The sequence below is a fragment of the Echinops telfairi genome, unplaced genomic scaffold (assembly GCF_000313985.2).
Source record: "Echinops telfairi isolate 266 unplaced genomic scaffold, ASM31398v2 ScPeMD7_7457;HRSCAF=8495, whole genome shotgun sequence".
NCBI lineage: Eukaryota > Metazoa > Chordata > Mammalia > Afrosoricida > Tenrecidae > Echinops > Echinops telfairi.
This window is the reverse complement of record NW_022111357.1, coordinates 34,879,553-34,891,152: the sequence shown is the minus strand read 5'-3', so window position 1 is coordinate 34,891,152 and position 11,600 is coordinate 34,879,553. Positions and strand designations below refer to the sequence as shown.

The following is an 11,600-nucleotide window of genomic DNA, read 5'->3' as shown; positions in this document are numbered from 1 at the left end:
TTCTACACCTCATCGTTACACAGGCTGGTGTGCTTCTTCCATGTGGGCTTTGATGCTTCTGAACTAGATGGCTGCTTGTTTACCTGCAAGCCTTTAAGACCCCAGATGCTATATCTTTTGATAGCCGGGCACCATCAGCTTTCTTCACCACATTTGCTTATGCACATGTTTATCTTTAGCGATTGTGTAGGGAAGGTGTGCATCATGGAATGTCAATTTAATAGAACAAAGTGTTCTTGCATTGAGGAAGTACTTGAGTGGAGGTCAAATGTCCATCTGCTGCCTTAATACTAAACCTATAAATATAGGCACATAGATCTATTTCCCCACCATCCTATATAAATAGGTTTACATATGTACATGACTGTATTTAGACCTCTATAAATACCCTTTGTCTCCTAGTTCTTTCCTTTATTTCCTTTTACTTTCCTCTTGTCCCACTATCATGCTCAGCCTTCATTTGGGTTTCAGTAATTTCTCTTGGTTATATTGCCCTTGCTGAATCCCTACCAGGCTTCTCACACCCTCCTTGCCACTAATTTTGGATCACTTGTTGCTCCCTTGTCCCTGGGACCTCCTTACCCCCGCCTCCCCCTCTCCCATGTCCTCCCGGAACCATCGGTCCGTTGTTTTTGCCTCCAGACTGTTCATCCAGCCTATCTTACCTAGATAGATCTGCAATACCATAGTTTCTTTATCCATTGTGCTACTGTTGGGCATTTGGGTTGCTTCCAGTTTCTTGCTGTTGTGAACTGTGCTGCTGTGGACATGGGAGAGCATACATCCCCTCGTGTTGTGTTATTCTTGAGGGTATATGCCTAATCGTGGTATTGCTGGATCATACGGGATTTCAATTCCCAGTAGCTTCAAGTATCGCTATGCCGTTTTCCACTACAACACTTTAAGTAATACCCATAAAGTAATGAAATCATTAGTGCTGATCTCACGCCAGTTGAATTCTTAAATATTTCCCCCCCAACCTGAATGTATATTTGTTTGCTAAAGCTGACAACTCTGCATTCAGAAAAGATAAGCATCAAAGATTGGTTCTAAGAAAGGTTCACCCATCCAATTTCCTAACTTTTACCCTTGAGAAAATGGATAAGTATCAAGTGGCTGTGACTTGCCCAAGGACCTTAGCTAAGGAGGGAAACACTGGCTCCTGTTGATTCTGCCTGAGAGCTGTTAAACAGCCCTCAGGGACAGCGCCGCCCCCCCCCCCCTCCATGGCTCACCCCCAGGGGCCTTTGGTTCCTAAGGATTAGTCTGACCCTGTGTGCCTGCAGGGTTTTCTTCTGAGCCACAGGCCCTCTCAGGACGTTTTGATCACAAAGCTGACCGATTGTAGGGCAGAGACTGCTTTCAGAAGTCTGGTCAGAGGGGGAGAGCTGGGAATGGATGTTAAGCCTCTGCTGAGCAGAGAAAATAGACTCTTGATGTCTTTTTAAGAGCTCAGGCCTTCTTCAGTTTTTTGTGGCAGTTGAGTAGGATGTAATTCTTTGAATTTATTAACACATGATAACATTACCTCTGCGTATGGACATCTTCATAGTTATTAAAGCCTGAACAGAAGGAGGCACAAGGATCAATTTTTATGTGCTGTTGACATATGTTAGCATCGATGACATCTTGGGGGGGAGGGGTTAGTGATTGAATCAAGATCTAGAATTACAGCTTCTAGGAGAATCATTTGTTTTTGCCTGTCTTGTCCCTCTGCTCAGATCTGACCTTGGTTTCCCAGTGGGCCTTGGGTTTAAGAGCAGGATATCTGAAGACATCCTTGTTGATGACAGTTTTGTTTAAGGGCATGTCCACACGGTGGGCATGAGGTGATTATAGTTACAAACCTTCACAAAAGATTTGGTCTCTGAGCTCTTGGCAGTGTTCTTCTTGCCCCTGGCAGTGGCCACTCTGGGGAGAGTAGCCGATTCCAGCCCGGAGAGCTGACTGTTGGGACGGCCCGAGTGTTCTTCCTGAGGACAGGATAGCATCCGGCTTGGGTCAGCACCACCGTCCCGGGGTTCATGAACTTGCCCATCTCAACAACAAGCTCTCCGGTCGACAGCCCTCCACGACATCTTTTCATGAAAAATAACTCCTCCCCCCCAAAAAGAAAATTTGGTGACAAGAGTGACATTGTCATTTTGAAAAAAATTTTTTTTAATTTGAATTTGAGGACAAGTAGATCCTCACATTTACTTCTGTGGTGAATCTGGTGGACAGACAGGCCATGTAGCCACTTGATCAAACTCCACAGGCCATTTGTGAGAGAACGAGAGTGATCAGGGCAAAGGTACGATCATGTCCTTCTCAAAACAAAACCCAGGAGCAGTGTTGGAAACCTCCCAGAGCCCCCAGACTGTTAGTAGCAAGAGCACAGACAATAGTGTCAAGTCCCATCTCTGACGCTGACTAGTTGACCATGCACCTCACCTCGCTGGGCCTCAGCTCGCCCACCTGTAAGTACCTACCTCAATGGGGTTTTATAAGGATTGATTAAGGAAGCATTTGTGAAGTGCTTAGAGCAGTGTCAGAACTTAGTAAATACTACACAAGTGTTTATTTTGTCAATAAAATACAACCCAATTCTCTCCCTGAAGGGTTTTAATCTACTTCAGGAGGCAGCTAAATAACCAGATCAGTTCAACGATAGGTGATTTGTAGCAGAGGCACGTACAGGGAGGTCAAGAATCAGGTTCCTCTTGTCTGGGACTGATCAGTGTGAGGAGGGCAGTGTGAGGAGGGCAGGCAAGTTAGCATGTGCTGTAGTTTTGCCTTCTCAACGTTCTTACTCACAGTGGAAAGCGTGTGACTGGATGGGTTGGCTTACTGTTAGGTATCTTCACTGCCTGGGACAGAGCACGGGGGCAATGGGAGCTTATTGACTGGCTGCGTGAACAGGGATGAAGTCGTAGGGCAGCCTTTCTGTGAGACTGGGTTCTGTGGTACACATGCGTCACTGCAGGAGACTAAAGGAAGCCAGTGGCAGAGTATATTTTTATTGCAATGAATCAAGACAGCTAATCATTTGCTCCTGCAAGTGCTGCTAAAATTAGTCTTAGTGTTACTTTGTTGTGGTGGGCAGGGTTTTTTCTCTCTCTCTTTCCCCTTTCATTGGCTTAGTCCATTAATTTGATATATAAAATCACACCTATTTAAAAATCACCATGGTAAATACATTGGTGTATTGAAAACACGCGTTCCTGTGTACATGGTAGAAAGGGGTCTGAACAGGACTAATGACCCAAAGGGCGCGGGCCGCTCAAGCCTTCTCCAGGCACCCCCGTGGAGCAGTTTCCCTCTGCACACATGAGGTGGCCGTCCCCAAACCACACTCAGCGCCATCAAGTCAATTCTGACGCATGGAGAGAGAGGCTTACAGGGTACAGTAGAGCGGCCCGAGGGCTCTGATGACGCGGTGGTTACGTGTGCTGGGTGCTAAGTGCCAAGTCCAAAGCTTGCACCTCAGGACCACAGTGACAGTGGCCATACCAGGAGGGAAGGGACGGTAGAAAGCGGGAATTGATCACAAGGATCTACATATAACTTCCTCTCTGGGGGATGGGCAACAGAAGGGTGGGTGAAGGGAGACGCCAGGCAGTGTAAGATAAGATATAATAATAATTTATAAATTATTAAGGGTTCATGAGGGAGTGGGGAGTGGGCGGGGGGGAGGAAAATGAGGTAATGAAAAAAAAAGAGAGGGAAAAAAAAAAAGCTCACACCCATCATCAACTTAGCCGTCGTTCACACCAAACCAGCGACAGGAAGAAACATCTGCTGGTCTGCTTCTATGAAGATTATAGCTCAGAAGACCCGATAGGGCAGCAGTTCTCAACCTTGGGTCTCGACCCCTTTGGGGGTTGAATGACCCTTTCACAGGGGTCGCCTGAGACCATGGAAAACACATTTCCGATGGTCTTAGGAACTGAGACACCGCTCCTCTATCCTCTCCAGGTGGGTCTGCCCACATGCAGACAAGCCCACAGACGAGGACCGGCGTGAAGACTTACCCATGCTACACCAGGCTTCAAGACAACATTTCATTGATTTGTCATTAGAAGTAAATATTTCCCCAAAAAAGGAAAGAAATATTTCACAATATATAATTACATCTTGTTTTTGTGATGAATCACTATGCTTTCGTTATGTTCAATTTGTAACAATGAAAATACATCCTGCCTATCAGATATTTACATGACGATTCATCACAGTAGCAAAATGACAGTGATGAAGTAGCAACGAAAGTAATGTAATGGTTGGGGGTGACCACATGAGGAACTGAATGAAAGGGTGGGGGCACGAGGCAGGCTGAGAACCGCTGCTCTAGGGCGGTTCTGCTCCAGCGCGTGGGTCACAGTGAGCCCACGACCCGACAGCCCCAAATGCTGTCAAGTCCATTCCAACCCATAGCCACCGCTAGCGAGCAGCAGCCAGCCTCAGCAGCTGCTGGATTTGAACTTGCAATTCGTTCGCCACAGCCATAACAAAGCTCTTGATTTATCCAATGCCTTTTCTCCGTCTGTTGGGTTCTTGATAGCTCCAGTGGTGGTCTTCTCAGGCAGAATTATGTTTCGGTTGTATAGTTATAAAATGCCTGGTTTTCCTTCTTCATTATAGATTCGACGGAGGCGCCTTGCGCGACTTGCTGGTGGCCAGAATTCTCAGCCGACCACCCCCCTCACCTCTCCCCAGAGGGAGAACCCTCCTGGACCTCCGATAGCAGCGTCTGCCCCAGGCCCCTCCCAGAGTCTTGGTCTCAACGTCCACAACATGACCCCAGCTACCTCCCCTATAGGTGCATCAGGTAAGCCTCAGCCCCATATCCAAGCGGACACGCTGCGTCCTTTCTGTTGAAATTACCGTCCAGGTATTTCCACAGCCCATTCAAAGGAAGTGGACCTCAACTTCCTAAACTACCACAGCAATGGTTTAAGAATTAAAATCATGGCAGCGTGCTTGGTGTATAGTTTATTTATTTTGACAGTGATGTGCGAAAATGGTTTTCCTCTCCAAAACCTCTAACCTCCACCCCGGAAAAAAAGCAAAACACACTAAAAGATGGTCAGGTCTTTTCTCTGATGGATGGAACAGTGATTAAGACGAAATTTGGTTTCACTATTTTTTTAAAATAATGGTTGATTGATAACTTAAAAAAATAAACAAACCCAAATGCAAGGTTATAATAATGGTCAAAATGAGGAGGGCTTTCCTGATGTTGTTGGATCCATTCCAGCTCATAGTGGCGCTGTGGGTACAGCAGAACCAAACACTGCCCGCGCTGTGCCTCCCACAGTGATGGCTCTTAGAGTGGAGCCCACTGCTGCCTTATCACGGACGCCAGTGCTTTCCGTTGTTCACACAGAACTTGCTCTTAAAATTTTCAGAGTATAAAATTTCACTTGATGTGATGTTGATAACAATCTTATTGATGACTATTTAACTGTTTGTAACATTATAATAAATGAGCTCGTGGTTCATGTCCATAACTCTGTTGGGAAATTGTGATACCAGCTTATCCTGTATTTTTGGAATAGTTCTCTTCTAAGTGAATTTTTCAGTTGCACATAATAATTACTTAAAGACTTCTGGTTAAGTGAAAGCAGGTGTTAAGACACCTGCAGTAAATTATGTCATTTAATAATTTTATATATGATTGTAGGTTCTGCAGTTATTTAATGTACTCTATTTTTGTAAATCTTCCCAATAATCTCTCTTGATCTAAGATTATTTGTCAATTTAGAGTATATGCAAAATTTCCATTACTGTAGCATCAAGCAGCAATATAGGTTCCTCCCCACCAAAATATAAACTCACATACACAATATTGTTAATTATGAGAGAGCCCTACAAAACATCACTCAGTAATAACCAGGCCCACTGCCTGCAGTGGCTCCTTTTGTGTTTTCCGTGAGAACCTGTGGTGGTCTGCATGTGGGGAGGAAGGTTCGGAATTCAAACTGCCACCATTCGTAGTTCTTCCGTGAAAAAGCAGTGATGTCTATGCCCTGGGGCCAGGCCACACCCTGGAGACTGAAGTCTAATCCAGGGGACTGCACTGCAGAGGTCAAGCAGGAGGTGCTGCATGCTGTTGGCAACCCCTTCTACACTCACAGCCTGGAGACTGAGCTGGACCATCTTATCACGCCCACTCTCCCTGCCCTCTACTCTGTCCCCGCCCACTCTGTCAAGTCTGACCGCCTCTTGGCTGGCCACCCACCCGCAACACCCTAAGCCTCTGCCTCCTCTCCCACCGCTCTCCTGGCTCACTCAGCTCTGAGCCACACTGGACCATAGCAAGCTGGCCCCGGAACATCCGAGGCACAACTCTATTTGGAGTGTTTTTGCCCCAGTATTCTGCAAGGATATTTTGCTGAACTTGAACTAACAACCCTCATTCAGTGTAGGTCAGCGGTTCTCAACCTGTGGGTCAAGACCCCTTTGGGGGTCAAATGGCCCTTTCACAGGGGTTGCATGATTCATAACAGTAGCAAACTGACAGAGATGAAGTAGCAAGGAAAATAATGTTATGATTGGGGTCACCACCACTGAGGAACTGCATGAGAACCACGGGTGTAGGTGCCGGCACTTGCGTTCCTCAACAGACAGCACAGATGCAGCTGGTATCCTGATTTTCACTGCTTCTCCTACTGGATTGTGAGCTCCATGGAGCAGGGCCTTCCTTGCGTTTGTCTTGTTCACTGCACCGTCCCAAGTGCCTGTGTCTGGCACTTCGTAAGTGCTAAGTAAATATCCATTAAATTAATACATGAAGCAGACAAGAAAGCCATCAAAATAACACGAAAACCCAAACAACATTTTCTTTAATTTCTTTAACAACCCAAGTGGACAGTTAATTTCCCAAGGGGAAAAAAAAATTCCAGAAAGCTGTCTGTCCAGGGTAATGAGAAGCCACCACAAAGAAGGTGGCCTGGCCTTGCTTTCTGGGGAGGTTGTCTTCACTGAGTGAGGAAGAGCTGTTTGCTCAGGATCTCAAAAACAAGCAGAACACAGCCCACTGCATCGAGTCGGTTCCAACTCCTAGTGACCCTGTCGGACAGGGAAGAACTGGCTGAGAGTGGGGGGCGGTGCTGATGGGAGTAGAAAGCCCCATCTTTCTCCCATGAAGCAGCTGGTGGTTTCAAACCACCGAATTTGGGGGATCTCAGTCCAAAGGCATAACCTCTCTGCTACCAGGGCTCCCAGTTTCAGGATCTAGGATCCAAAAAATGTTCTGGTGTTCTGCCACCCATGGGATGGAGCGCCACCTGCAGGAGCAACATGGTAGCACTTGGCAGCGCCCTTCTGCCATGACGGGGGAGCTGGCAGGAGTCCTGCCTGTTCCTTCTTCCATCTGTTGTCCTGGTTCTTTCTGTCTCTCAGACCACTTCTTCTCCCTGCATTCCCACGTCCTCCTTCACCTGCAGACTCCCTGAGCGAAGCTTCGAGCCAGGGCCGCAGTCTGCAAAGACAGCCATTCTTCTCCGAACCATTGCAGGTGGGGTAGGAGAGGAGCTAGGAACAGGAAGGGAAACCATTTGTTAGTGGGCAAGAAGCCGCTAGGTTAGTACAAAGTTTGGAGAAGGGTGCATATTTTACATCTCCTTTAAAGATACCTTCCATACAAATGTGCTTGATGCAGTGGATGTGTGGATTGTTGTAAGAGCTGTAAGAACCCCCAAAAAGATCCCTCCCCACATGGAGAGTCTGTGATTTGAGGTCACCATGAGTTGAAATTGACTCAGTGGCAATGGAGCTAGATGATAAAATGTATAATAAGTATGTATTCATATATTGGATTATTTTGTACTTAAGTATTAGGATCTCATTTAAAATAATAGACTTTCAATGTTAAAAAAATTCATAGTAGCTAAACTGCCCTGTCCTGGACCACTTTTGAGGGGCACTATTGTACCGTTTTAGGCCCCCTTAGGCCCCCTTTGATGGCAGGAAGCTAAACATGGGAGTAGCAGTCATTTCCCTCAGACAAGAACACTGGTCTCAGCAAGTCCCTTGTGGCTTAGCCCATGGCTACCTCTGGGGTGTTTTCCAGCCTGCCCTCCGAAGACATTGGGAAGGATCTACTGAAAGGAAGGCACTGCCTGCCTTTCTGATCATCCTGTGGGAGACAAAGATAAGAAACAAACTGAGATGATCCAAAGGGGGAGCAGGTTGCAAGACTTCCAACAGGCCGTGATGCGCATGTACCCTGTGTGCCGGGGCCACCGGCCTGGCCTTCTGGAGAGGGGTTCTGTTGTGGAGACCGGCTTCTCGTGACCACCTTAGCTCCCTTGGTTCCCCATTGTCTTGCTGTCGCCCCCGGCTCTTGTTCAGAGTCAGGGTTAAGTGCAGAGGGCCGTAGTTTCACTGTTGCTTCTTTCCCTCCTTGGCACTTGGCTCGACATTTCCTCCCATCTCTTAATGTCTCTCCCAGTCTCTGGGACTCTGGAGAGAGCTCTACAGTTGCCCCACCCCCCAGCCCCCTTCCACAGGGACTCTGCTTTCTGTTTTTATGGCATTTGTTACAATGTGCACTTGATGAAACACACAATATTCCTCTGGTTCCTTGAGGCTTCCTCACCCCCCACTATCATGACCTCAGACCTGGCTAGACCGAAGCATGTACACTGGTACAGATAAGAGCTCACGACATATGGAATCCAGGTCAGATAAAGCCCTCAGGAACAGAAATGGGAGCAGCAGTACCAGGAGAGTAGGGGGAAGGTAGGGAGAGAAGGGAAGGAAGGGGAAATCAATCATAATGATTGACATATAACCACACACACACACACACACACCCCTAGGGAGAGGAACAACAAAAACCATGGGGGAAGGGAGACATCGGTCAATGTAAGATATGAAAATAATAATTTGTATTTTATCAAGGGGTTACGAGGGTAGGAAAAGGGAGAGGGGGAGAAAAAGATCTGATATAAGCTAAAATAAAACAGGGCTCAAATAGAAAGTAAATGTTTAGAACACAATGATGGCAATATATGTACAAATGTGCTTGGTACAATTGATGTATGGATTGTTACAAGAACTATAAGAGCCCCCAATAAAGTTATCCTTAAAAAAATTTTTTTAAGCCCACTTCTTTTTTATTTATTTATAATATATTTTCTTTGTTGAACTCATAGCAGGTATGCTTTACCTGGCTAGGTTAATGTGAGAATATATACATGTGGGGCAGTGAATTCTTTAATGTGGTTCATCTAGCCAAAGTCTCTAACTCCCACCAAACTACCTTTCCCTGGATGGGCCTGGCAAGAAGGTGGGGGAATACACTAGTAGGACTCACCTAGGAGTCAAATAGGAGTCTTGGAGTGCCATCCTGCTGTGTATAAAACGAGCCCTGCTGAGAAGCAGGAGGCAGAGGAATGGGGTGCGTTCTCCGGTGCTGAGATCCATATCATAGTGAACCTTCTAGATCCAGGAGACAGCTGTCCCCTCAGAGGAGCAGCAGCAGAACCAGGAGCCGGAGGATGGAACAGAGTGGTGGCCTTCCCAGCCCACCGAGCAAGGAAAGACGAGTGCTTTTGTGCAGGAGGCTGGCTTGTGGAGTGGGTGCCTCTGGCCACCTTGTAGGGGAAGTGGGACTTGCTGACCCACAGAAGTCTAGCCTGAGTGCCTTTGGGCCAAGGCAGACTGGAATGGTGTGCCCCTGGGCACTTAGTGCAAGATTTGTTGACCCAGTGAGGTTACGCTTGAATACCTTCAGGTTGAGACGTACAGTGGAGTGGTATGCCACTTTGGGCCTTCACTAGCAGACCCGAAAGAACTTTGTAACATGTCTTGATAAACAACTCAACCCTGAGCGTTTCTCCCTGGCTTTACAACTTGTTAACTTCCTTAATAATAAGCCCTTCAACCACAAATTTTGCTGTGAGTTCTATGTAGCCACTGCAATGGATACTAGAACCCAGAGAAGTCAGAGTGAACGCTAAGACCTTCATACGGGGGTGTCTCTTGGCATCTTTTTCCAGTCTCCCAGTTGGAGGCAAACGGCGAGAGCCGACGGCACAATGAAGGTTTAGAGATCGGTGGATACAGAAAGATTTGTTTGGCCTTTATTGTCTGGAGTTGAACGTTCCTACTTTCAGAGCTTTGATGTTGATCCCCAACTAGCCTCCAGCAAATGTATGTTCATCAGGGTTGACAAGATGAGTCGCATGGAGTTCACCCTTTGCACCACACCCATCCCCTCCTACCACCTCCAAAACATCTCTGCGCCCTCCCCCGGGCCAGACCTAGGGCGGATCGATGGTGAGGACCCAGCAGTGTTTCTGTCTGTTGCGCAGAACCCACTCCACCTGAGTCGGAACCAGCCCAGTGGCACCCAAGTACAAGGAGGACAGAAATCTTCCCTCTACTGTACCCGGTCACTTGATGATGAGCCATTCTGTTCAATGAGGTGACTTCGTTTCCAGGCTGCACACACGAAAGACTCGCCCCACACCAAGAAAACCTTGGTGAAGCCCCAGCAGGTGTCACCAAGGCAGTATCATGGGGTTCTTTTTTCCCTCTCGTCCATAAAATGTATGCTTAGGAGAGGAATGCATCATACGCTCTTCTGACCAGTTACTGTAGCCTATGCAGCAACATCCCATTTTTCCTGTGAGAGAATGGAAAGAAAGCACTAGACGATGTTGTTTCAGTTACAAGTTTTCTGAGGCACCTGGAACATCGCGATAAATGGAGAAAAGGTTGACGTCGTTAAGGATTTTGTCTTGCTTGGTCCCACAATCAATGCTCATGGAAGCAGCAGTCGGGATCTAAAGATGAGTTGCATTAGGCAACCCTGCTGCACAAGACCTCCTCAGAATATTGAAGAGCAAGGATGTGACTTTGAGGACTAAGGACCCAAGGCACAACATTTTCATTTGCATTATCTACGTGTGAAAGTTGGGCACTGAGTAAGGAAGACTGAAGAAGAACCGATGCATTTGAACCATGGTGCTGGAGAAGAACATGGAAAGTACCATGGACCGCTAAAAGGACAAGCCTGTAAGACCAGAGGGCTCCTTTGCGGCAAGAATGGCAAGCTTTGCTTTGCATACTTGGGACATGTTGTCAGGTGAGACCAGTCCCTGGGGAAGAACATCATGCATGATAAAGTGGAGGGGCAGTGAAAAAGAGGAGGCCCTCAAGGAGATGGATTGTCACAGTGGCCGCAACAATGGGCTCGGACGTGGGAACAATTGTGAGGAGGGCGAGCCCCGGGCAGTGTTTCACTCTGTTGTACACAGGTTGCTATGGGCTGGGACCGGCTCAGTGGCATCCAACAGCAACGAACCTGGAGCTAAATGACTTACAGAGCCACAGCTTCACTGTGGCAGCAGCGTCCTTCCCATTGGGTGCTACAACTGGAAAGCACCCCCCCCCCCCGTTCCTATGATATTCAGTATATTTTAATTAAATGTAGACTGAGAGACAGTGATATACCCCGTTTCCCTGAAAATAAGACCTACTTACAGTTTTGCCTCTTGCTGAAATATAAGGCATACCCGAAAATAAGACCTCCCTGAAAATAAGGCCCCCAAAGCTACCGTGACTCTGGACCGCAGCGGCGGGCGCTGCTGTGCAGCTCACTGTTGGCC

At 47.2% G+C, this 11,600-nt stretch overlaps 1 protein-coding gene across 2 annotated transcripts in view; it reads left to right on the top strand.

Moving 5' to 3' along the window:
• UBE4B (ubiquitination factor E4B) overlaps nucleotides 1-11,600 on the top strand; it is a 135,021-nt gene that overhangs the window by 48,349 nt on the left and 75,072 nt on the right. For both annotated transcript variants that reach the window (XM_045298742.1, XM_004705184.3), the window contains exon 2: nucleotides 4,621-4,807. In XM_045298742.1, the coding sequence (XP_045154677.1) occupies nucleotides 4,621-4,807 (187 nt within the window). The remainder of the gene's footprint in view (nucleotides 1-4,620; nucleotides 4,808-11,600) is intronic.